Here is a 27,172-nt window from a genome sequence, read left to right as displayed (position 1 = left end):
AACTCCATTCCATTTTTTCATAGCCAGAACAACTATTGTGAGTATCACTGCAGGCCATCTGTTCTGCCTCCCTTTCTTCTTCTCCCTCCGTGTGGTGCAAGAATAAATTGGTAAAGTGCTTTGGAACACCTGTGTGCAAGGCCCTGTACTAGGAGTTGGAGGTCTCTGGCCCAAGAGAAGACGTATATACCCGAGGATGTATGAGCGGCACGTGGCTATCTGGGTTCAGGGTCAAAGAAGCAAGACAACAATGGGCTGGTGGAATCAGAGCAGAGAAAGTTCCCTGTGGGTGGAATGGCATTTGCACTGGTGCTTGGAGCTCAGGCAGAGGAGACGGAGGTGGGGAAGACCAGGAAGTGGAGAGCTAAGTTATAGCCAGGGGACAGGAAGAGGAAATCTGACTGAGTGCCTACTCTTGGCAGCGATAGAGGGAGGTCAGGCTGGAAGGGTTAGGAGTGGTCTTGGTGGGGTGGGTGGGACATGACCCATTTGAGGCTCCAGTGCTTTCCCCTAAAAGTAATGTGTTTTGCTTTTAAGCAGTCCAAAGGTGAGCAAAGGAGGGGCAGTGATGTCAGAATTTTCTGGCTCAGTGATTTTCCATTCTGAATGAGTGTATTAATATTAAAGTCCATGGTTCTTGTACTACGAATGAATCTCACCTGTTTCTATCAGGTTCTTCTGGAGCCTCCCGTGGAAAATTATAGCTTTTACTGTGTCAGCTCTTGCCTGCCAAAGAACGTGTAAAAAGGATTTGAGAGTAATTTTTTAAAACTCCATAAATTCAATCTTTTACTTGCTGTAGTGACTAAAGCCCCTTAATCATACTAAACCAGTTTGGGCGTTGTATAATCCAATTAACAGCTTTGCATAATAAAAGGTGAGCACTTTGAGTTACAAACAGCATGCTTAGTTAGAAAAGAGACTGGAATGATGTTGGGTCTAGAAAAGAACTCTTCTTATAAGAAGGAACGATTAAAGCATCTAAGAAGGAAAATGCTCACTCAGGGTATAGTCCCAGAGAGATGAGGGAACATACATGAGGGGGAACCATCATCAAAAATCTGGAATGCTGACTAGTTACTTGGTGGGTATGTTGGGGAGGAGATTCAGACATCAGAGGGGTGGTTGGATTCCAACCCTGAGATCTGGTTCCTGGGATTAAATATGTCTATAAAAGTTTTATTGCTCATAGCTCAGGATTCATCATCTTTATGAGCAATTGAGCATCTAATCACTTCACTTATCTTAATTAATCTTCCAACACTATGAAGCGGGTGATACTTTGGTCCTCATCTTATCAATACTAATGAGGAAATTGAGGCTTAGAAAGGTTAAGTAAACTTACACAAGGTCACACAGCTAGTGGCAGAGGAAGGCTATAAACCCAAGTCCACTGAATCTCTAGGTCCATGCTCTTAGCCTCTCTGCTATGCCCTGGGCACTATGTTAAGTGGTGGGAAGGCAGAGAGACAGGGATCCTGCCCTTGAGGGGTTTATAAGTTAGTGCAGGGCTCAGAGGGCCCTGATAGATTGCTTGGTCCCAAGGGATCAGACTTGCCGTGTAGCCGCTGACAGCTGAGATTCATCCCTAAGTCATCCCAGGGGTCATTCATCCCTGGGTCATCCCAGGAAGACCCACACAGGCAGTCATACTCACACGCAAACACTCTTTCCCACCTGCTCCATCATTATAAAATGGCTCTCTACAGTTATTTAGCTCTAACACAAATGTCCCTAAGACAGGCACTACCCATTCTCACTTGTTTTTCATAACCATAATTACGTTAACTCAGTGTTGCTGATGCTTTTCTTTGTAGCATATATCTTGAATAATGTCCGTTTGCCCATGGTCGTATTTAGCAGTATTAAAGTTCTCAATTAAGTTTTGATGGTGATAATCCAATCCTTCGAATACATTCAAGTGGATAATAGATGATTCTATTATCATCTATCATCTTTCTGGCAGGGTGAGAGTCCAGAAAGTGAGCAGGGTTGAGGCTTGGCTGAATTGGGGGAGGAAGGGAGGGGAGAAAGAGAGGGCTCTGCTGGTCAGGGTTGCTTTCTGATTGGAGTGAGGATGGGGAAACTTTCTCATCTGCCTCTTTGGTGTCACTGATCTTAGAAGGGGTGCTCCATCCCTCTACCCATAGTAGGAGGCTGGAACCAGAGGGTCTGTTCCAGTCTTCTCCATGTATCCTCCAACTAGAATTGGCAGGGCTGGGAAATGGGCTTCAGAGGCCTGCTCCTGATTTGCTGAGACCCTCCTGCCTGGAATTTCATGGACCCTTCACACTCTGTACCTCACCCCCATTCCTGTCTGTCCTGCTTTCTGCCTTCTCTTCCCTTGCCCATCATGGCCTTTCCCTGGGTGCTCACTTTGATTTTCTGAATGCAAACTCTGTTGTGACTGAACAGTCACCCTTCTGTGATGAGTACCTTCCAAGGAAGGACCTGGGTGCCTCCACCTGGCAGGGTTGGGAATCAGGTGGGTCCTGGGAGGCAGTGAGAGAAGGTTCCTCCCCAGGAGTTACTGAGCCTCAGGGCTTTCTTGATACACAACAATTTTAAACACCTTTAATGTCCTCAATTCCTCTTTTATTACTATGTTAACAAATGACTAGACAGTCACCATCCAAGGTCACTTCTTTCTGATAACCCCTATGTTCGGCATGTCCTTGGCCTCAACATGCTATTTCTGGAGCTTTGAATACCAGGCTAAAGGATAAAAGACTCACACTTTATAACTAGTGGGGAACTATTGAAAGATTTTGACCAGAGAAAACAGGTGATCAGAGTGAAGGTCTGAGGTCATTTAGTGCCAGAGGAGGACTGTGTTGGAGTGGGAAGATCCTAGGGCCACGGTCATGGGCTAAGGTGATGGGACAAGGGTAGATTTGAGAGCATTTATGAAAAAAAAAATCACTGGAAATTGCCGTCCATTTTGTTAGAAGACAAGGGTGGTGTCAAGTGTGAATATGGGACTGTATTTTTTAAAGTGGGGTTCTTGGACCTGTTGGAGAACCCAACTCAGGTCCACTTGTCCAATGCACAGCAAAGCCAATCTACCGACACCGAGTTGTAGTGAAGGAAACTACAGAGTTTATTGTAGGGCGACAGGCAAGGAGAATAGGAAACTCGAGCTCAAAAGACCCAAACTCCTTGATAATTTTCAGGAAAGGGCTTTTAAAGGCAACATTAGGGGTGAGAGTCACAGGGTGTGTGATCAGCTGGACATTCTGATTGGTTGGTGGTGAGGTAACAGGTGGTGAGGTGGTGATGTTTCAGGAATCTTAATCATCAACCTTCTGGTTCCAACCAGTCTGGGGTCTGCTGCTTGTGGTCAGCATGTAGTCACCGTCCTCCACTGGATGGGGGTTGTAGTTTCTGCAGAGCAACTCAAAGATATGCACCAGATTGTTATCTGCATCCCTTCAGGAGGAACTGGGAGTCCAGTGGCTCTGTTGTTCTAATCATTACGCATGAGCCTCCTCTTTGGAACTTGGGGAAGGCCAAACCAAAACCAGGAACTTGGAGGGGCTTTTGTATCCAGGAAGACCTCACAAGGTCCTGCTCGGTTTCAGTTCCCCCTTTTCTTTGATGTTCCTCAATCCTGAGGGGAACAGGGGCAGGACAAGAAAAGGAATACAGTTTTGGATAAAGAGGTTAATCATAAACCCGGCAGGGGAACTCATTTTAGGGGGACTCAGTTTCAGACCCCTGGCATTAAGATCATCTGGGCAGAGTAGGATCTTGTTAAGAACAGGTTATCTGACCCTACTGTATACTTTTTGGTTCGGTATCTGTGGGTAAGGTGGTGCCTAGGTTTTAGAATGAACCCCAAGTGATTCTGAAGCGGTCTAAAGTTTGAGAACCTCTGACTTGAGAGATTCAGTCCTTAGTGATGAAAAGTGTGGTGACACCACAAACAGGAATCAAAGGCACCATGTGAGGAGATGCTTTCAGGAAGATGTCAAAGACAAAGACAATTTCCAGTCACCTCAGCCTGTTGGGAAGGGACAGGTGTGGGCTGCCTGGGAGTGGAGGGGTCCAAGGGAGGGAGGCAGCTGGTTTCTTAGCCGGCTTCCACCCAACATCACATTTGTCAGGGCAGAGGACTGCGGTTCTAAGGGGGAAGAGAGTCTGTACACCTGCTAATGAGTTTCAGCTGAGCCCTCTCAGAAAAATGATGGCTTTTCCCGCCATAGCAAGACATTTATTTTGATCATACTTGTTCCAAAGAGGGGACAGAAAATGAATTGGTGGTAATTGGTCATTTCAAGTGGTATCCGCATGCTCTCCAGTCTCAGCTGTCGGGGAGCGGGGTGGTGCCGGCAGAGAATGAGCTGTTCCCCTTCAGAACTAGTGCTCAGTGTGCTGTGCCAGGAGACAGAAACAGTGATTTGATGGCTGTCCTGGGCGCTCACACACGTCATGCGCACTTGAGCTTTTAACGGAACAAAATGCGTGTGGACACCGACGGCATGCCAACTCTCCTTCCCGACCTCAGAATATCGGCTTCTACAGAGTCACAGAGTTGGGGCTGGGCGCTGGGAGGTAACAGCTGAGGGGGGCCATTCTTCAGTTTACTTAACACAACAGAACACCTTGCCCGTTTTATCATGGATCAAATTATGACACAAACTTAATAACATATTTCAAATAAGATGATTGATCAGAGAGAGCCAGGGAGGGAATCAGAGAGTTGGGATTCTGATTTCACAACTATTTGCCAGACAGCTCCCTTTCCTTTAATGGTTTTTGCCCTTTATCACACAGGAAGTTCTCACATCAGGTTGAGTTCATTCACTCATTTATTCAGCAGATGCTCTTTGAGAACATAGCGGTGAACCAAACAAAGCCCCTGCCCGTGTGGAGCTTACATTCAGGAGGGAGAGAACACCATCACAAACAAACAAATAGCTCATGGGTGCTAGAATGACAGCAGGTGAGCTGAATGAATAAGCCGTGGGGTGTGTTTAAGAAGAGATTCCAAGCATGTGAAATGGGACGTACAAAGTCCTTGGGACCAGAATGAGCTGGGTGCATTCATGAAAATAGGAGGATGGCCAGAGAACCTGGTGAATAGAGAGGAGGGAAAAGGAGTAAACAGTTTGAAGAAATGGGCTGGGTCCAGATCACATCAGGCCTTATAAGCTATGGAGAGAATTTGGATTTTCTAAGTGTGATAGGAAACAGTTGTAGAGTTTCGATAAGAGGAATGTCATGACTTGATTCTTGTTGAAAGAAATGTTATATTCAAAGATCTGGCTACTGTGTGGAGGGAGTAAAAGGAGGAAGACCACCTACAGGGCTGATCGAGTGAATGAGGAAAGATGGTGGCTGGGACTAGGGTGGTTTTGAAGGAAATCAGTGTACAGGAAGGAGTAAGTAAGACAGGCTTGCAGCTAAGCAGTGAATTGTGGTGCTTTTGCTGATACAAGGAAAACTGGGAGAGGAGGGGAGTGGGGCAGAAGGGAATAAAGAGTTCTGGTTTAGATATGTTAAGCTTAAGGTGCCCATTATAAACCAAACTGGAGAGGAAGAGTAGGCAGCTGGGTACATGAGTCTCAGTCTCAGGAGAGAGTTAGGGCTGGAACTGTGAATATGGAAATTAACCAGCACATAGACGATATTTAAAGCCATGGAACTGGGTGAGATCATCTAGGCAGTAAGAGAAGAGAAAGAAGAGGTCCAGGGATGAGCCCTCAGGCATTCCAAAATTTAGAGCCTGGGAAGACTAGGAGGATTCAGAAAAGTAGACAACAGTGGAGATCAGTGAGCTGGGGGAATCCTCAGTGAGATGGCGTCTCAGGAGCTAAGGAAGAGGTGTTTCCAGAAAAGGGAGGCTCTTCCTCTTAGGCGGGGCTGAGCAAGGTGGGTCTCTCTGCAGGGTGGGAGGGCTGCAGTGGTCCAGGGAGGTCAGAGTGGAGTGGGCTGAGGATGGCGTTGGTGGGAGGGCATCCCAGCATTGGGAGTCCTCAAGGAGGGGTGGTCCAGAGCAGAGCGAGGAGGGAGTCCCTGTGCAGGCATAGCCTGGTGCAGGTGTTGGAGCCCAGGCAAGGTGAGCAGAGCAGAGAAGCGTGGCCTGGCATAGGTGTCAGGTGCATAGGTGCAGACAATGAGCAGGTCAAGGAGGTCATCCCCGAGGGGCAGGGGCTGTGCAGTGTCACAGCCTGGGCGGAGGGAGGAGGGCATCCGTGCAGGGAGGGCAGCCCAGCTTAGAGGATTGGAATCTAAACAGGCTGAGGAGGTGTCCACACAGGGGGCAACCCAGAGGAGGTTTACTAGGAGGGGCTCTTGGAATCAACCCCTGAGGAAGGGAAGGGAAGAAGGAGGATTAGACAGAGAGTGAAGCTGAGCTGCAGTGTCATCTCAAGGGAATCCTCAGCCAGCCCTACCGGGCGTTCTGAAGATTCTCTCAGGTTGGGGAGTGAAAACTGGGTCTTTGTACTTGGAGTCTGTCACTGGGCACGGGTCAATGTAAGAAGGGGCTTTGGGCAAAGCCACTCTCTTCAGCCCAGGGTAATAATCCCCAAAGGGGACTGACACCCAAGGCTGTCTGCCTGCTGGTGACACTCTCAGCAGGGTGGCAAAAAGTCCTCTGTGGCACATCACAGCATCTGCAACCTCCATGGTCTCAAACTACCTCCTTCAAATACCTATTAATCGCAAAGGAATAAGAGTGACTTTCTAGAAGAAGGCTGGAAGACACCACCCTGACCTGGTGATCAAAGTTAACATCATGAGTCATGGGGGCAATTCAAATTATATCCCACCTGATAGAATGCAGTGGGAAGAACAAGAATCATTTCTTGTTATTCCTGATTCCGATCATGAGGAAACATCAGACAAACCCAAACTGAGGGACATTCTGTAAAGTAATAGACCTGTAACTATTAAAAGTGTCAAAGGCAGGAAAGTCAAGGGAAGCCTGAGGGACTCTTCCAGATTAAAGGGACAGCTAAGCATGACACATGCTTCTGGCCTGCATCCTTTTCCTCTAAAAGTCAGTGTTGGGACACATGGGAAAACTTGAGTAAGGTCTGGGAATCAGATGGTAGCGTTGCTGCCAGAACCATTTGGGTTTGAATCCTGACTCCACTATTTAGTAGCTGTGTGAGATCAGGCAAGTTAACTAACCACTCTGAGATTCATTTTCTTCATCCAAACATGGGGATAATAACTCTCACCAGCCCAGGGTTGTGGTAAGATAGCATAGATGAGATGGTGAGCGTGTACCCTGGCCTAGTGCTGGACAAAGAGTGAGCCCTCCATAGCCTTTCCTTCTGAGGAGGGGAACTGCCCTACCCTCAATGTAATAAAATCATTAAATAATTGAGTTGGAGGGAGATTTAGGGAGATGATGTGATCCAACAGTCTCATTGGAGAAAGTGAGGTTCAGAGAGGAGAAGGCACACACCCAGCTGGGCCACGACTGGTTAGGGGCAGAGCTGGGGTGAGAACTCAGGTTCCTCTGTAAGTTGTGCTGTCTTTAATTTAGAATGATCATGATGGTACCACATTTTAACGATGCTTTAGGAACCTAAAGCACTTACATATTAACAGAGCTTAGACACCAACTTAAAACTTCGTGCAAAGGTGGTTGCCTCTAAATGCAGGGGCCTCCTGCACTGGGCTGGGAGATCCTTGAGGTCTTCTCCAACACTAAGATTGTATCATGTTAGAAGAATCCAAAAAATCAGAGTCCTGGGACAGAAAGCAACTAGGCCCTTGATTTTCTCCCATTAACTCGGTTGTATTCATGGCCACTGTTCAGAAAATATCAATAGTTCTCTTCAAAAGGACTTTTCTCTTCTCCTTAGCAGCTAGAAAGGACTGTCTCCTCCCCTGAAAAGTACTCTGTCTTGATTGTATGCTGGTTGGAATAAACACAATTAGATGAGGAAGAAAGGGAGTGATTAGGGAATTATGCATAATGGCTGTTAGATTGGCTCCCAGATCCGGTTCAGGATGTGAGTATCTCTCTTGGAAAAGGCTGTTCCGGGAAAGGACTAATTCCGGTTGAAAAGTTGGGGCATGAGAAAGGAGAAAGCTTTACACGTTGTTTGCAAGACTGCGTGCCTGCCTTCGTGGGGAGGAGTCCCAGGCTGACCAGGGCTGTTGTTTCCAGTGATGGGGCAAAGATCAGGTCTCCTGCTGAATGCGCTGGCGCAGCTTCTCCCAAGACAGTAGGCAGGCGTATTTGCACTTGACAACTCATGGCTATAAACATTCATTGAGTATCTTCTGAGTGTGCGGTGCTGATGGGGAGACTGGGGGCAGGCGAGGGATGAAAGGGCAGGATACAGTGGTGAAAACCCCATACTTCTTCAGGAGCTACCTACCTGCCAAGTGGGGCAGTGGAGAGAGGGTGGATACACACAAAGGGAGAACTTTGAATGCAGGCTGTGAGAGGTACTAAGAGTTACCTACCTAGGGAGTACGGAGCTGGAGACATTCACCCCAAAGTTGTGTGTTGGGGCAATGAGTTTTGAGTTGAGTTGAGTTCAACATATCTCACGCAAACCCCTCTGTGCTGAGTACCATGCTGTGTCCAGGAATCACAGGGTGGTCAGAGTCTAGTGGGAGAGACCAGCCTGTGGGCAATAATCGTGGTTTGAACAGAACAGAGAAGAGTGACACCACCCCAGCCTGAGTAGATTGTTAAACAGAAAAGGCTTTCCAAAACTAGAGTTTGAGGTGGCACTTAAAAGATGAGTAAGAAGGAGCCCGGGAAGTGGATATAGGGAGAAAAAAGAGATGGACATTTCAAGTGAAGTGGAAAATAGCAAGAACAAAACTCAGGAGGTGAGAAGCAGTTTTTGGGGGTGTTGAGAGGTGGGGCAGGAACTCATTGGAGGTGGGGTTGGGAGGGGTGGACCTGTCGCAGAGGACTTTGCATGTCAGGTTAAGGGGCCCCTCAAAAACTATACCCCAGTGAAATGCCTTCAAGAATGCAAGGTTTAACCCCATGTAAGCCTAATTTATATTCTTCAGGTAGATTTTGTGTCCCTCACTTTTTTTTTATCATTAGGATCTGGCTATATTAGAAATTCATAATTTATTTTTAAACCTTAGTGTATAAAATTACTCCTTTGAAATTAAAGGCATATCTTGCCAGAATGAGATTGACAACTATCACTGGGTGCTACTTCCCACTCAAGTGCAGAGGCACACCTGTCATTTATCAAAACCAGAGCGTGGGGCTTCCCTGGTGGCGCAGTGGTTGAGAGTCCGCCTGCCGATGCAGGGGACACGGGTTCGTGCCCCGGTCCGGGAAGATCCCACGTGCCGCGGAGCGGCTGGGCCCGTGAGCCATGGCCGCTGAGCCTGCGCGTCCGGAGCCTGTGCTCCGCAACGGGAGAGGCCACAGCAGTGAGAGGCCCGCGTACCGCAAAAAAAAAAAAAACCAAAACCAACAACAACAACAACAAAAAAAAAACAAACAGAGCGTGAGTATGAAAATTGAAAGAAAACTTAACCAAACAACCTGTCATCTTTGTGCTATCCCTTGTGACTCACTTGCTTCTGTACCAGTGACAAGTTCCTCTTCCTGGGGGTCAGGCTTCCACCTGCTTCTGCATCACCCCCAGGCCCCATCACCAAATCCTGGCTGTTCTCTCCCCTAAATATTACTGAAACCTGTCTCTCCACGGACACTGCCACTGGCCTCACCTGAGCTACCATCGCCTCTTGTCAGGATTTCTGCAGGAACCTCCTGTTTTCCTACCTCTGTTCCTGTCTTCCAACAACTGATTCTCCACAAAGCAGTCAGAGCAGTAATTTTTAAATGCAGATCTGATGGTGTCTTTCTCCTCCTTCAGCCCTTCAGTGGCTCTTAGGCTAACGCTGGAGTCAGACTCAGCACACCAGGGCTCAGCTCTACCTGGTGCCTGCCGCCTCAGGGCGCATTTCCTACTTACACCTACTCAAACCATGCTGATCTTTTCAATTCCTAATTTGGTTAAATCTACTGTCTCTCAGGCCTCACTTCTTCAGAGTGGACTTCGCTGACCGTTGGCACTTTTCACCCTTGCAATTAATGATGAATTGTGATCTCATATCTAGTGCTCGTTACCCACCTAGACTGAGTTCCTGGAGTCAGGGCCGAGCCTGCCTTGTTTAATCCTGCAGGCTGGGCTGTCCTAGTGCCTGGCGCTAGGCCACCATGAGGCTAATAATAAATATCTATTTGAATATGTGAATAGTCGTAGCCCACACATGCTTCTCTGCATCCTGAAGACTCTTCCTTCAGACAAAAACAAAAGGAAAAAACCTCCTATTGTTGGAAACACTTAAATACCAATTCAAAGCCATCAATAGGTATGATTAACTATCATCCTGTACTATCCTAACTACAACTGATAATTGACTATTTTAAATAAGATCTTTTAGATGAGAGAAACTACATAGGGACCAGCTAATAAGGGGTACCTTGATGGGTGCTTACACTTTGATAGGGTCCAGGGTAAGACTAGAAACTCAATTTATTCTTCAACCAGTGATGTTCAGATTCTGGGACTCACCAGACTTCCAATGCTGCACATTAATTTACAGTGTGTCACATAATTGTTAGACACCACCGGAGTCTGTTCAGAAGCACATTTCTCTGCTGTGCAGTCCACGTAGGAAGCCGGATTGTGCTCCTAGGGTTGGGAACCATGAAATCAAAGGTCAAGAGAGCATATGGCCTAAGTATTTGTACCAGGCCATGCTGGCTCTAAAAGAACTCTCTGAAACAAAATTGTCAGAAATCAGTGTTTTGAACAGCGCATCATATATTGATTCTGTTTCTCTGTCCTCAGATGCTTTTTCCGTCTCTATGTATTACTAAAGTAATCTTGTTCACATCCTAAATCATTTGCTTTTGTTTTGTTAAATTGATTTCCCTGCAGTCCCTGACCCGGCATTGAGGTTGCATGTGTTTTCCGCACAGCTCCAGTTCTTATGGCAGCAGCTGTACTAAATGGAGGCAATGTAACATCACAGAGCAAAGTTATGTTTAAACTAAGTAAAAGCCTCTCAAATATGAAATAGATTTTTAAGTGGTTAAGGTAGAGCTGATTAAGTAAACTAAGTGTCACTAACTGAAAACTAATTGACATTTTAAAGAAAGCAAAATAAACAGGAAACAAATTGTTTTTTTAAAAAAGTTTAAAAGTTGTGAAAGCACCCCCAGGGAGTATAAAAGCTCACCATTTGTGAACTAGTAGATGAAAAACATTTGTCTCTAACCAATTTGCTTTAGAATATTATTTAGAATATTTATTAAAGCTAGAGATTAAAAATGAAAATGAATAAAATAAAATTCATGAAAAAAAGTGCCAGACAAGCAAGTCACACTTAACTGCTCAAAACAAAATTTTTTTAAAAAATTGTAACCTGAAAATACGTCATAAATTCCAAAGCACTCATGAAAAGCTATAAGAGGGCTCCTTTGTATATAAAAATTATCTCCAACCTTCAGTTCGTTCTCAAAAGGGGATTAATAAAAGTTTAAATATGCATAAAAATTATAAAACTACGCTATCCATGGTACACAATATATGAGAAACTTTGTGACTAGAAATGTTTGTCTTTGACCTTGCATGCTGACACCCATCATCGTTGTCCGGTATAGAATGGGATCAAATTGTGGCAAATCAAGTAAAAATGCACTCTCCTGACTTTTGTTGCTGAAATATCACCATAAGTAACTCAAGAGAAAAGTAGGCTCTTCTTTATTCTAAGAAAAGAATATCTAAACTTCCTTTCAGTGCTGCCTTTCAGAGTTTGCAAAAGGTAAAAATTCAGTTCATTTACTATTGTAATTTCTTTTTACAGATGTGCCTCCAGAATATTAAAAAAAATTGCCAGAATTTGTTAAAGTGTTTAAAACCTTTTTAAAATTGAAGTATAGTTGATTTATACTATTGTGTTAGTTTCAGGTGTACAGCAAAGTGATTCAGTTACATATTTTTTTTTTCAGATTATTTTCCATTACTGGTTATTACAAGATATTGAATATAGCTCCATGTGTTATATAGTAAATCCTTGATGCTAAAGTGCTTAAAATCTTTACACTAATGTTTAGATAAAGTCATTTTTGCAAAAGCCGCCTTTTTTTCTTCATTTTAGTGGACAATTACCTGACCTGGCTTTGTACCATGCAATTTTGTTAAACCTCATGTTTATATTCATATGTGCATTTCTCTAACCAATACCATCTTGGTATGGCTTTATGATACTGCCACCTAAGCCTTTGAAAGCTTCCATACTTTTTACAATTGCAGGCATAAATTTATCTCAAATGTCAGAGGAAGTGACGCCAAAGGCTAAATTCCGTAGAAACAGAACTCTCATGTCTGCAGTCCAGGCAATGATTTGGTCTCTCTGCTTGCCACAGGGCAATCTGTAGAAAAAAACAGAATTAAAGTGCCCTTTTAAACAGGGCTCGTTCATCTAAATCATTTTCCCAAAAGTCATTCTACAATCTGAGAAAGCTAGTACCTCATTAATCAAATGTTTAGTTGACGTTTACTATAGTAGGAATAGAGTGGGCTTAGTTGAGTCTTGGCAGGATCTGCAACAGGTGTGTCTGTGCTGTAATTCTGATTCAGCTGTGGCCATCTGATTTAGTGAGTGCCAACTCCTCAGGGCCCAAATGAACTGCTTCCCTTCTCCCTGGAGGCACACATTTTTGTTGGGTTATGTGGACAAATGCAAAATGGGCTAAAGGCTTTGATCCTCCCTGCATTTCGAGGCTTTTACTAAGGGCTTTCCACTCCCCTGTCAAGTACCCCTCAGGACAACATACTTTCTCACCTTCTAAGCATCGCCTCACTCATCCCTCTACTGCTCCAGCCACCTGTTTTCTAGCTTCTCACAATTCGGAGGAAAATGACTTGAGGCCAAATCACTAGACCTTAAGCCTGGAGAACATGGAGTCTCTGCTGCTACCCAAGAGCATCATAGATACTAAAGACCTTACTTTATTTTGTTGGTTGGTTGGTTGGTTGATGTTGATTGGAGGAGAAAGGTGGAAAGAAGCCAGAGAGGGCAGTTGTCCTGGTGATCAGCTCTCTTGAGCGTAGCTCCAGTTAGGGACTGACTACTCTGGACTTTGCTCCCAAGATTAGGAAGGGAGTCCCAGGAGAACAATGAGGTAGGATCCCCATGACTTGATGGCACTGCCATGAGCATTTTTATGGTGGAGTGAGTGCCAAGGAACTGCCCTGACCTGACACTGCTTGATTTCCTGCAAATGTGTCTGACTTTATATGGTTGGAGTCAAAGTAGTGAGAGGATTAAACTGTGCCTGGCGGTCTGTGTAACTTGTTTAAAATAATGGGCTAATTAAGGCTGAGAAAACTGAGAAAGTGACGAGGGGATATTCTGGAGATCAAAGAGGAAGAGCTGAACTTAGTTAAGGGTGGGATTGTTGTATTGCCAGTGACAGTAATGAAATCCCTGTGTCCACCGTGGATTGAACATTTACACCTGGACTGCTGCTTTCTGATTGGGACGGGCGGGGAGTCTAATAGCCTAGCAGTCACACATGTTGTCACGTGTCTTTTGCCAAGAAGTCATTGTTTCTGTCTTCCTTCTCTGACTAGGTGTTAGACTGGATTGAAAACCACGGCGAGGCCTTTCTCAGCAAGCACACAGGGGTCGGGAAGTCTTTGCATCGAGCCCGGGCCCTGCAGAAGAGGCATGATGACTTTGAAGAGGTGGCTCAGGTGAGATGCTGTGTATGGTTGTATGCGTGTGTGGAGCAGTGAGGGAGACCAGGGCTGTGGCTTTGGTGTTTGGTGGGGCACGTTGGGTGGATAGCCCATGGCTTCTGGGCTGCCTTCCCACCTGATGCAAGGAGACCCTTGTCTGCTCTAGGATCACTAGGTGAGTGGTAAATTAGTATTTTGTCAGCTGTGATCAGTTGCAGTGGAATGAGTAAGGCAGGGAAGGGGCAGCTGGGAAAGGTATCACTAAGGGATGGCGAGGTGGTTGCTGCCAGAGGAGCGAGGGTGACAAAGCTAGAGTTTGCCACATCACGGCTTTAGCCAGGGCTGGCTCTGATTCCATTACACAGGCAGCCCTCAGTGGGGGAGTCCTGCTGGGCATTGTCCAGAGCCCCAACCTCACCCGGGGAGGTGACCAGCCCCAGACAGATGTGAGCTGTGGGTGTGAAAGGAGAGGGCCTGCCAAGAGCCAAAGGAATCTGCTGGTGAACAGGAAGTAGTGGGAGTGGACCTAGGGGAGCTGCAAGGGATGCTGGAGGGTGAGAGGCCTGACGGAGCCAGAGAGACCGTGTCAGCAGCGACCTGAACCTGCGGAGGCAGGTAGATGAGACCCAACCTATGGTATAAAGAAAACCTCATAGAAAACCTCTGTGCACTGTTGGTTGGAATGTAAAATGGTGCAACCACTGTTAAAAACCGTATGGCAGGGCTTCCCTGGTGGCGCAGTGGTTGAGAGTCCGCCTGCCGATGCAGGGGATGCGGGTTCGTGCCCCAGTCTGGGAAGATCCCACATGCCGCGGAGCGGCTGGGCCTGTGAGCCATGGCAGCTGAGCCTGCGCATCCGGAGCCTGTGCTCCCCACCAGGAGAGGCCACAGCAGTGAGAGGCCCGCGTACCGCAAAAACAAACAAACAAAAAACAGTATGGCAGTTCCTCAAAAAATTAAGCATAGAATTACCATATGATTCAGCAATCCCACTTCTGAGTATATACCCAAAAGAAGAGCAAGGATATGAAAAGATATTTGTACACCCATGTTCAAGCAGCATTTTTCACAGTAACCAAAAGGTGGAAGCAACCTAAGTGTCCATCGACAGATGAATAGATAAACCAAATATTGTACATACAGGGCTTCCCTGGTGGCGCGGTGGTTGGGAGTCCGCCTGCCGATGCAGGGGATGCACGTTTGTGCCCTGGTCCGGGAGGGTCCCACGTGCCACGGAGCAGCTGGTCCCGTGGGCCATGGCCGCTGGGCCTGCGCGTCCGGAGCCTGTGCTCCACAACGGGAGAGTCCACAACAGTGAGAGGCCCGTGTACCGCAGGAGAAAAAATATATATATATATAGTATATACATATAGTGGAATATTATTTGGTCTTAAAAAGTAAGGAAGTATGACACATGCTACAGCTTGGATGAACCTTGAAGATACGATGCTATGTGAAATGTCAGTCACCAAAGGACAAATATCGTATGAGTCCACTTATATGAAGTAGCTAAAATAGTCAAATTTATGGAGATAGAAGGTAGAAGGGTGGTTGCCAGGTGCTGACGGGGAGTTATTATTTAGCGGGTGCAGAGTTTCAGTTTTGCAAGGTAGAGATTTTTGGAGATGGATGGTGGTGATGGTTGCACAACAGGGTGACTCAGTGCCCCTGAACTTTTAAGTTTTCTGTTACGTTTATTTTACCACGACCACCAGTACCACCACCACAAGAACAAAAACCAGCCTCGTAGCCACAGAAGGATCTTTTACAGCATGAGCTGGACTGTGCCAGCGTGATACAGACACAGGCCCAATGTGCCTCTGGTGGACAAGATGTATTACAGACCCCAAATATCTGAGTGGCCAGGCATTCTGGTGCCTGTCCAGTCTGTTAGGGGGCATAGGATGGGAGAGGGTCATCCAGACTCCCTGCCTGCTGAGAGTGGGCATTGTGGTACCTGGGACCATCTGTTGGACTAGAGCCATCCCATAGCTTTGGTGCCCCTGCATTCTGGCTGTCCTGTGGTTCAGCCCTCCTCACCTGGGGAGGACATCCCCAGAGCCACCCACTGCCCTGATCCAGCCCACTCCTCCTTGCTCTCTTACTGCTGTGGCCTCATAGGCAATGCCAGCTGTGGTCACAGGCCCATGAGGGGGCTGTCATTTTTGTGTGTTGTTACAACCAAACAAGCCTCGTGGCCTCCCCAACCTCAACCTCATTTCTCCCAGTTGCTCCTCCACCGTCTCGCTGGTGCCTGATATGCCCTTCCCATGGGACAGTGCCTTTCAGTTAGTGCCAGAGACACATTAACTTAAATTCATACTAAAGAAAGAATTGACACATTTTTGAGAGCTTATGGGCCTATTAAGTGTTTTATCTCCCACCAACCCTGAACGATAGACAGTATCAGCCTTGTTTTATAGAAGAGGACACTAAAGGATCAGAAAGTCCTGCGGTGCCTTTGTCATCTAGCTTGTCGGTGGTTCTGTGGGGATTTCAACCCAGGTGTGAGTCCAGACTCGTGTTCTCACCCTCACCCCATGCCATCCCTCTTTACTGAGGTGGAGGAATTGGGTGTAAAATTCATTGCCAGTTTCCTCGTGGAAAGTACAGGGCAGGGCTTCGCTGGTGGCACAGTTGTTGAGAGTCTGCCTGCCGATGCAGGGGACACGGGCTCGTGCCCCGGTCCGGGAAGATCCCACATGCTGCGGAGCAGCTGGGCCCGTGAGCCATGGCCGCTGAGCCTGCGTGTCCGGAGCCTGTGCTCCACAACGGGAGAGGCCACAACAGTGAGAGGCCCGCGTACCGCAAAAAAAAAAAAAAAAAAAGTACAGGGCAAAGAGCAGGAATGGGGTAGGGGAAGCTTCCCTTGTCACAGGCATTATTTTCCCTGGTCCTGCCAACGAGTAATCTTTTGATATAATCCACTTGTCTCTGCCTCTGCTTCCTGATAAGACTGTGTCTTTACAAGAGAGAAGAGAGAGTGTACCTTCCAAAAGGCTCCTGCTTTTAGGAGGTTTTCGGAGGATGTGGACCACAAAGGGAACACCTTAGTGAAGGGCCATGAGATCACTGCACCATTCTCCTGTAAATAGGCCTCCAGAGATGGGTCTCGTAGTCTGGAAATGAATCCTGTCTTGTTCCCTCATCCCTATTCTGGGGAAGGGTGTGGGCAGTGGAGCTGCCCAGCATCCTGGAATTGGTAGTCCGCATAGGAAAACCACCTCCAACCATGGCCACGGCAGGTGGGTGGTCAGCAGCCACCTGCCTCAGCCCTGCTTTTTTCTGTGCAGTGTGACCATCACGCTCAGGTACTGAGAAAGGGGGCAACCCAGGCAGGAAAGGGCGCTCTTTTTCTTGCTTCTCTCCTCACTAGGTGAGGGCTGCTGGGGGGAGAGAAGTGAATTTAGTCAGGAATTGGATAATTCCTGAGTTCGTCAGAGATCAGTGACGCACAGTGAAAGAATTAGAAACCTGTTCCTGGTTGTTGTGGGCTGCTGCTTATGAGATACGGGCAGGAGGGGCATCACGCATGGGGTGAAGGAGGAGACTGGGGGCCGCTGGTCAGCAGCACTACACAGGGTCATGATTCAGTGAAGGAGCTTCTTTCAGCTTTGTGATCTCATGATTCTTTGACCTGAGGCTGGTATGACAAGGGAACTCTGAGCTCCCATTCTCTGCATTCAGATTTTAAAAATTGTCTTGAGTCAAAGAAGGAAGAGAGCTGTTTCATCTGTCACCACTGGACATGTGCCCTTCTGCAGGGAAGAGCAGAGAAATGGCTACCCGTGGGGAGGGGTCCAGGGGCAGCATAAAGGCCCTGAACGAACACCTCTCCACTCTTGGGATAGTGGGGGCACCTCTGATTCTCACCATTGGTTACTCTTTGGAGTAAAGACATTCAAGGCAGTCATTAAAATAAATACAAATAATACCTGTGAAGAATGAATGTAGCATTCATTATCTGTCATTAAACTTTAACTTAAATCTTGTGTTGATTAGCTCTTGAACACGTTTTAAATTCTTCAACTATCATTTGAAGGAAATGAATAAATATTTATGATCCTCCCTTCATCCTGCAGATGGCACTCTTTGAATAGCCTACGTAGAAGCCGAGCTGCGTGAGGAAAGGAGCCTCAGTCATGACAGCCTGACAGGCAGGTGGTGAGGGGCCAGGGCCAGGGGGTGCACCAAGGGGCTGTCTGTGCAGGTCTTTCCAGTCTAAGCTGCTGAGATTGTCCATGCTCAAGCAGAAGTGCTGGGGACCAGTGGGAACCTCTCCTGCTCCAGATAGATACTTGACTGGAGTTGCCTATAAACTCATCAAATGACTCAGGCCGTAGCGTAAATCAGATTTTTTAAAAACACTTATTACTTATATATACACACATGTATATATATTATATATAATATATGTATAGTGTGTGTGTGTGTGTTGCATGTTAGCTGTCATTGGGAATATGAACAGGCATAGGGATGGAATTGCTACCCGTAAGAGCATAGCTTTCAGGGGATAGATGCATCCGTATATGCCCAAGAGGTGGAGTGGGCAGTGGTACTGACATTTTGTCCTGAGATATTCGCTGTGACTCAGCAGGGGAGTACTCAAGTGCCTGTGGTTTAGAGAGCAGCTGTGCCTGCTGTTAGTGGTCTGCTTTATGACCTCATTATCTGAAATGCCAGACTCTCTGTAAGCTAGTTTGGTCAAAAGAGCAAGCATTTACATTCAAATATATGTTATTTAAAATCTCAAAGCACCAAGTCACATTTAAGCAGCTAAGCATCAGTGTAACATTTTGGAAAGAACAGACCATTCAAAGAAAGATTTAAAGAAATATAAAAACACGGGCACAATTAAGTATTTCATTCAATAATCTCTAGTTAGTTATTTCTCTAGCTGACCCTTGCTTTTTCTTCAAACTTGAATGCAATACATTAAAAAAAAAAAAAAAAAAAAAAACTCATTCTGAGCCTTGGGGACAAAATAGGCAAAAATGGAAGGGAAACATTTTAGTGGACCCATCAGTGACCTTGCCCATTAAGGATATTCAAAGTGTAATCAGCTAACGTACCAGAGTACTAAGGGTGACTAGAATAGGGTAATCCATAGAGATGGAAAGCCTCTGCCCACAGGGTTGGACAGTTCATTCAGTTTCCATGTCCCATCAAGCCTCTGTGTTGGGCACCGTGGAAAATGAAAGAGATGCACAGTTTCTGTCTTGAGGAGCTCACAGTCTAATGAAAAACATGCAGCCAGAGTATTCTAAACCTCTGAGAAGTCCCACAATAAGAGAGGAGACATAATCTTTACTCTTTTAAGGTTTTCAAGGAGTGCATCTAGTGAAACCAAGATAAACCCTTAGTTCATTTGGTGATCCAAAAAAAACACATGCCTTGCGGTAGTGTAGTGACCTTTGGAGTAAGTTCCATCTTTCTTTTCACGCCTGAGATGGTGACCAAGTATAGCAGCTGCAAATGCAAGCAGAAGGGAGGGGGGGAGAGATTAAACAGGTACTTTTCCACACTCCAGTTTCTTTTTTCACATTCTATTTTTTATTTTTTAATTTTTTAAACATCTTTATTGGAGTATAATTGCTTTACAATGGTGTGCTGGTTGCTGCTGTATAACAAAGTGAATCAGCTGTACATATACATACATCCCCATATCTCCTCCCTCTTGTGTCTTCTACCCTCCCCAGTTTCTTAGAGTTGATGAAAGGTTCTTAGACAGGATGAAAAAAGATAGAAAGAAAGCCAGGAAAATGCTGATAAATTAATGTCATGAAGTGGGCAAGTGGAAGAATGTGAAATGGCAGAGATATGAAGGACAGTCTCACCCTTTGGATCTTGTCTGGCACTCTTCCCGTTGGGGTAGACTCAGGACATTCCTTCCACAAAGCACTAGGGAGAAGTTACTGGCATGAGCTGATGGGAGGGGTCTTGTGACCACTGTCAGGAAGAAGAAAGATGTTTTATATGGTGGTTAATTCCCAAACAAGGGTTTTGAAGGTCATGTTGTATACACTTGATGTGGAAAATTGAGAAGGGGTTGGAGCCAATATCCAAGATATTATAGAAAGCCTGCCAAGAACTTCTTATCAAGACTATGAATTGTCCCCCCACTTTTGTTGCTTCCTGTGTGGAACAAATGGCAAACTCAGAAGAAACTGGGACTGTATTCCTAATGACTTTAAAGTTCTGGGTAGCACACTGAAAGATTCGAAAGCACAGGTGGTGTATTTGTCTCTTGTTCCGTGTGATGGCAGTGACTGTGGAAAAGAAGGGAGGCTGAGAAACAAATGGCTACTTGTGTAGATGGTGTTTTAAAAAGTCTTCTGGACTATATCCTACAGAGCCAGGATGACGGACTTCTGGCAAGGGGCAGAGTGCATCTTGTAAAGATTGGGAAGGATGTGCTTTGGCAGAAAACCTTGTTGATCTGTCTAGAAGGATTTAAGCAAATTTTGAAGTAGAAGGAGAAAATTACCCCAGTAAAGCCAAAAGCAGACGTGTGAGGCCCACGGGTGACACAGAAAGAAACATCTTCTGAAGGAAATGCCCTTAGGTCAACTTAGGTTAAAGAAAAATACCAAGAATACAGATTGCAAACAATATTTATAGCCTTATCTATATATCAACAAAAGGCATGTGTAACAAGTAAGGTACTTAAACTTTAACAAAAGAAGATAAATATAAATATTCCTGAGATTTTAAGGTATTGAGCTCGTAAGTAAAAAATGGCAATTGAAGAAGATTGTCTGTTTAAAGGACTCGTTTAATAAGAGGGGTGAAGATACATAAGAAAGGTTCTCATCTATATGAGATCTACAAACCTGAGGGTAGTAGACAATATGGAGACATAACAGAGATTAATGGAGAGCAAACAAAAAGCCATGATTGTGACTGGAGAGGACCATGATATCCTCCATCAGATGGAGGATGTGGGAAATTCTGATATAATTTCAGTTCTGGCTCAAGGAAAACTATGGTGGTTATGAGAGCCCTCAAATTTCCTGGCATCTCCTGTAAATTCTGTGACACCATAAATAAAACATCAATAAGTTGATGAGAGCAAAGTGTTCTACAATGTAGAGAGCGGATCATTGTAGAAAAGCTCAAAAGAGTATAGATTATGTCTGGACTCTCTCTCGAACCTTGACTTTTAGATAAAAGGGTTTAGACATTGCTCTTAGAACAAAAGAGAATAGTAAAGACTTTTGAGTCATGATGCAAATTAAAATATAATCTCTAAACCAGAGAAATAAGGATTTCTCTATATACTGTTTAGATCACATATAGAATACTGTGTCTAATTCTAGAAAATGTATTTTCAAAAGGATATTGACAAACTATGCAGTAATTATTGGAAGGCTGCCAAGATAGTGAAGTTGAAGTAACTGGATATGTCCAATTCTGAGTAAATAATTTTTTTTATGGAAGGGGAGGTGGGTTTGATAGTTGAAAGGTTCCTATAGAAGAGATAGGGTGGAAGGTATAGTGAAGCTAATTTTAGCTTAATTCACGTATCGTTTCTAACACACGGTTGCTTTTTTATGAGCTGTCCAAAACCAGAATGAAATATCTTGTGATGTAGCACACTACAAATTAGTGTAGTGATCCCACGGCATGTGGGATCTTCCCGGAAAATCTCATGGGAGGTTTTCCAGCAGAGGCAACCCTTTTTACCCTAGGATATGTAAAAAGCTAAAAACAAACAAACAAATAAAAAGAAACCAAGACTACCTTTTCTGGACCCTGTTTCTCCTCCCCTTGAAAGCCCAAGTTCTTGAGAGAACAGTTTATATTTGCATCTGCCCTTATTTCCTTACTTCCTAGATGCCCTTTGACCTCTGCCATTGGGCTTCTATTCTCTGTGGCCAACAGAGGTTAATCTTACCAAAGTCTCCACCTGAATGTTTCTTTTTGTTTGTTAAATCCAAAGGATACTTTTCAGATACTAATTAGTCTTCCTGAAGCATTTGACCCTGTCAACCACTTCCTCCTTTTTAAATTCACTTGTCTTCAGCCTGCCATGACACCTGGCTCTCTTGGTTTCTTTATGTCTTTCTGACTGGTCCTTCTTAGACTCTTCTCCTTTTTCCCCAGAATTTGTTCCCCAGACCTTCTCTTCTCATTTTATGATTTTACACTGCATGATTTTATACTCTTTCCCACCCTCAGCTGTCCCACTACTCTGATAGCTTCCACATCTGTGTCTCATCTCTGATCTTACCCCTGTGCTTCCTGTTCGAAAACACACTGGCTTTCTGGACACTTCCACTTTGACTTTTCAGAGGGTTCTCAAACCCAATGTGTCCAAAATTTATTTGATCATCTCCTGCCCCTTCCAGGTGTGCTCTTCCCCCTGTATTCCCCGTGCTGGTGAAGAGCACCAACCAGAAACTTGGGAGTCATTCTTAACTCTCACCCCTCATGAGCCCTTCACAAAGTCCTACTGATTCTGTCTTTAATATGTCCCTTTCCTCCCATCTTCATTGCCACTGCCCTAGGGCAGAGTCTCATTATCTCTTGATGGGATTATTGCATTATCCTCCTGTTTTCCCTGACTCTAGTCATGGTCTCCTTAAATCCATGCCCAAATTGCTACCAGAGTGGTTTTCCTAAAATGCACATCTCATCATGCCAGTCCATTTGTTATGGAACTCATAGGTGTTGTCCCATTGGGATAAAGGTCAAACTCTTGAAATTATAAAGCTTTAATGACCTGACTGCTGACTTCTCTGGCTTTACCTTTTATCCCTCCTGTGCTCCCTCTACCCCACTCGCTAGTCCTGTCTCCCAGAGTTTACCTGAACATGTCATGCTCTCAAGTCTCAGTGCTGTCTCCTCTGCAATCCTTCCCAGCTCTTTAACTTTGACTACCCCGACCAACTTCTGTGCCTCTTTGAACACTCATCTCAAGTATCGCCTCTTCAGGAAGCCTTCAGTGCCCTCCATGGCTTGGATTGAATACCCCTTTTCTAAGGCATCCACTTTTTCTGGTCACATCCCTATCATGGTAGTTATCATGCAGTGTCATAATCAATTTTATGATGGCCTCACTCCCCAGCTATGACCTTCCTTAGAGCAGGAATTTTACTTTATTAGCCTTTTTATCCCAATGCCTAGCATGGTGAGCCTAACATGCAATCGGTGCTTGAAAAGTAAAGGAATGAATGGTATTCATTCCTTTGTTGGGTGGATATCAGGCCAGGTGATGTCTAAGGTCCTTTCCAACTCTAAGAATGATAAATGGAAGAGAGGTAGATTAGATGAATATTCATAAAAACACAGGCCCCAGGAACATATAACCTGGGACCTAACCGAGAGCCATCTTCATAAAATTAGTAGGATTGCCCTGAGCTGGAGTTAGCATGGACAGCCCCAGTCCGGGAAGAAGCGTCTCTGGAGCCAAATTCTGAGTGAGTTCTTTGGACTCTTCCAAGTGTTTTGTTTGTTTTTTTTGCGGTACGCGGGCCTCTCACTTGTTGTGGCCTCTCCCGTTGCGGAGCACAGGCTCCGGACGCGCAGGCTCTGCGGCCATGGCTCACGGGCCGAGCCACTCCACGGCATGTGGGATCTTCCCGGACCGGGGCACGAACCCATGTCCCCTGCATCGGCAGGCGGACTCTCAACCACTGCGCCACCAGGGAAGCCCTTCCATGTTTTTTTAACTGAAAAAACAAATAAAACTAAAACATTATTTCAGATGAAATTATTTCCTGTAAATTAGTTTCATAGGAAACCAATTTTGACAAGAGGGCATGGTAATCCTCACTCAGTTCATTTCCCCAGCCTCACTAAGTTTCCATGATTTTCCGGCTGAGATAGTTACCATCACACTGTGCCTGACTGCTAGGGAGGCTTTAATCCTCTCCCTCTGTTAGTTGAAATGTGACAAAGTTCTTTTTCCCTTTCAAAAATTCTCCCGTGTTGGAGATGAATAAGAGTGGTTCTTTTCAAGGGTATCTTAAAGGCAACAACAAAAGAAAAGGTAAATTAGACAAAAGAAGTGTACCGATTTTATGTTAAGTATATTGATTTGAGTCCAAGACAACTCTAGTCATACATTTTATTCAGTCTGTCGTGTTCACTGATAGACATGTATTCCTTCTCTCTGTTGAGGAGATCCTAATAACAACAGCAGTAATGATAATAGCAGTAACACTTATTGAGGACTTTCTATGTGCCAGGCACTGGTCGCTTCATTCTCATAACATCCCGTTAGGTATTGATATTGCAAGTTACAGATAAGGAGTCGGAGACAAAGAGGTGAAATAATAGCTCAAGTTGGCAAAGCTAGTAAGGGGTGGAACTGGGATTCAAACCCAGTAGTCTGGCTCCAGAGCCCAGGCTCTCAACTCCTTTGCCACAGAGTCTCTTGATCCACAAAAGCTTTGGATGTCTCTGGGATTGGGCCTGGCGGTGTCCTCTGTTTCACCCCAGAACCAGTTCCTAATCCTCTTTCTATGTGTGGATCCAGGTAGCCCCTCAGACAACCATGTGTTAGCACTGTGGCCACAGGACTGCGGAGTGACAGTCTTTCCCTCCTTGTGCCTAATAATTCCCTTGGACTCCAGGGTCACCTTCATGACCCTCTATGACATCTTCTTCATCTAAAAGCTCTATGTGACCTCAGGGCTCTAGGAATCCCACGACTGCCTCTCATCTTTCTCTACCCACCCTCTACCTTATCTGAAACACGTGTACCCACTATTGGCGACAGCTGGCTCTGTTCTCTGCTGGCGCTTGTCCTGTTTAACAATTAACTTGGCCAGTATCTAGCCTGAGTCTTCATTTCCATTTTCTAGCACAAAGTGGACTATACTTGGCCTAGCCCAGAATATTATTTTGTCTTTCTTTTTTTTAAAATTAATTTATTTATTTTTGGCTGCGTTGGGTCTTTGTTGCTGCACATGGGCTTTCTCTAGTTGCGGCGAGCAGGGGCTACTCTTTGTTGTGGTGTGCGGGCTTCTCATTGCGGTGGCTTCTCTTGTTGCGGAGCACGGGCTCTAGGCACACGATCTTCAGTAGTTGTGACTCACGGGCTGTAGAGCACGGGCTCAGTAGTTGTGGCACGCAGGCTTAGTTGCTCCACGGCATGTGGGATCTTCCCGGACCAGGGATCGAATGTGTGTCCCCTGCATTGGCAGGCGGATTGTTAACCACTGCATCACCAGGGGAGTCCTATTTTGTCTCTTTCTTTTTACCTTTTGCTAAGGTCAGGCTATCATTAATGAAACCTCCTTGTTTCCAGAACACATCTCCTTTGATAGCTCCACAAGCCTGTTTGAGACATCCCTCTCAGTTCCAATTTCCTTCTATTTGGACGTATGATATAGTGAAGAAAAGTGTAGCATTTACAGTCAATCTGTTCTTTCCTTTTGTTGGCCTTGGGCCCAGGGACAGTCAATTTCCCTGAGCCTCAGTGTCCTCTCTAAAATAGAGATGGTGACACCTCCCCCACAGAGTGATGTGAGGGTTAGAAATAACATGTACAATGTGCCTAATAGAGAATTTGTTTCGTGGGTGAATGGTGGCCTCAGTGGCAGTAGTGGTGACCATGGGAGTGATGGTGATGGGATACCTCTAAGCCTCACTCCCTTCCAGGATAGGTTATCAAGTACCATGCTGCCATCTCTCAAGCCTCAGCGTGGTGTGGTCTGCCTAACTAGGTTGGAAAGAGTAGGCTTGTCCTTTGAGATGGGCCAGGTGCCAAGTGGAAAGATCAGCTACAGGAACTAAGCTTGGCCCTCGGGTTAAGCATGTGAAAGAGGGGTCCATCCAATCTGACCAGTCAGAACCAAGGAAAGGCAATAGAGTAATGGTGCATCCTGCCTTGGGGTGGTAGGTAGGGGATACGCACTACTGGGCATCCAAGAGCCAATGTATTCAGAGATGCAAGGAAGAGGATCAGTGGTTTACATAGCGAAGACTCTTAACAGATAGCAGGCTTCAGTTACTGGGCTGCAAATCAGAGGCAGGGTTCTAGGTAAGGAAGGGATAGGGACAAAAGTCTAATTATCAAATGTGAGCACCAGGGCAGGGCTGGATTAGCTGCCAGCGGGACCTGATATGAAGGACTAGTCTGTTGGTAAGACGTGTGATTCCATTTCTGTCATGAGACTGAAGCTGAACCTGCCATAAGGCCTCAGAAAAGGGGAAGGAAGGGGAGAGAGTCTGGGCACTGAGTGAGAGCATTCTCCCTTCTAAAGGATTTTCTGATTCAGTGGGCCTGCTCACAGGGGTCCCAAGAATGTGGCCACTAGTTTCACAAGGTGTCAACGTATTTACCTTGCACAGTGAGAATAACACACCGCTGGGAAGAATAAAGTTGCTGACTCTCAGAGAGCACTGACATGGTTTAGAAAGGAAACAAGGAAAACTGTTCCAGAGGAAAGCTTCCTCATCTGCTGGTACTGATTCTGAAAGCAAACCATGCATTACCATGTCTTCCAATAATTAATTTCAACACGGGTCAACCTGCCCAGATTAAGAGAAACCAAATTGACTTCCTTTCTCTTCCGTCTTCCTTTCATTTCTGTGACGCTGTGCCCACAGGGTGGGCGCTGGGAAGCCAGCACTGTCTAAGCTGAAAGTAAGAGGGAGCAAGTGACGGATTTGCATATGGGGGAATGTATGCAGGTTCCACAATGAAAATATTTCTCCTGGATAGAAACATTTTGAAAAGTATTTGCAAGGTTTTAAACCTGTGCTGTAGACATGTAAGAATAAGCAATAATAACTGCCGTTTATTGAATACATAGCTTTATAAGAACTAACTCATTTAATCCTTGAAACAACTCTGTGGAGTAGATTTTCATATTATCCTCAATTTCCACATGAAAAATCAGGCCTAGAGAGTACCATTCAAGTGTAGGACGCAAGCTTTGAACCCAGTCTGACCCCAGAGCCCACGCTCCTAGCTCACGTACCTTCAGAGTAGTGGGGAAAACCGAGCTTATTCAACTCTCTTTTTGATTTTTTTTCCAAATGAAGTTGCTATTTTATTTTTATTTTTAAAAAATTTCTAATTACAAAACTACACATTTTCATTATGTATGTGCAGATGAGCAAAAAAGGAACAAAAATAATCCACCCACTCAGTTGTCTGTCTTAACAGTTGCTAATAGCTTGGTGTTTATTCTTCCAGATATTTCTTTATTTATATGTATATGTATGTTGGTTGCCAGCTTTTCTCACTTAATGATATATCCATGGTAATAGATATATATCTGCAGTGGGTTTTGTTTTTGTTTTGTTATTTTTTTGCCAGTGAAATATTAAGACTTTTTACTCTTTCCCAGATTCTAGTAACTTATAATTATAGGCTGTTAAAAGCAGGTACAGTTACAAGTGGGTAAAGAGAAGCAGAATAAGCATTGAAAACAGAGGGCTGGGTTTAAGCGAAGCATTCAGAATCTTTTCCCAAGAGAAAGCTTCAGAGAATGGCAATTTACAAGTGCCCT

At 45.2% G+C, this 27,172-nt stretch overlaps 1 protein-coding gene across 12 annotated transcripts in view; it reads left to right on the top strand.

Annotated features, from left to right (window-relative positions):
• KALRN (kalirin RhoGEF kinase) overlaps positions 1-27,172 on the top strand; it is a gene marked incomplete at both ends in the record, with an annotated part of 639,791 nt that overhangs the window by 286,976 nt on the left and 325,643 nt on the right. For all 12 annotated transcript variants that reach the window (XM_082654652.1, XM_082654658.1, XM_082654657.1 and 9 more), the window contains one exon: positions 13,596-13,718. In XM_082654652.1, coding sequence (XP_082510778.1) covers positions 13,596-13,718 — 123 coding nt within the window. The remainder of the gene's footprint in view (positions 1-13,595; positions 13,719-27,172) is intronic.

This window comes from Grampus griseus (assembly GCF_964374135.1).
Source record: "Grampus griseus genome assembly, chromosome: 5".
Taxonomy (NCBI): domain Eukaryota; kingdom Metazoa; phylum Chordata; class Mammalia; order Artiodactyla; family Delphinidae; genus Grampus; species Grampus griseus.
This window is presented reverse-complemented; position numbering and strand designations above follow the sequence as displayed.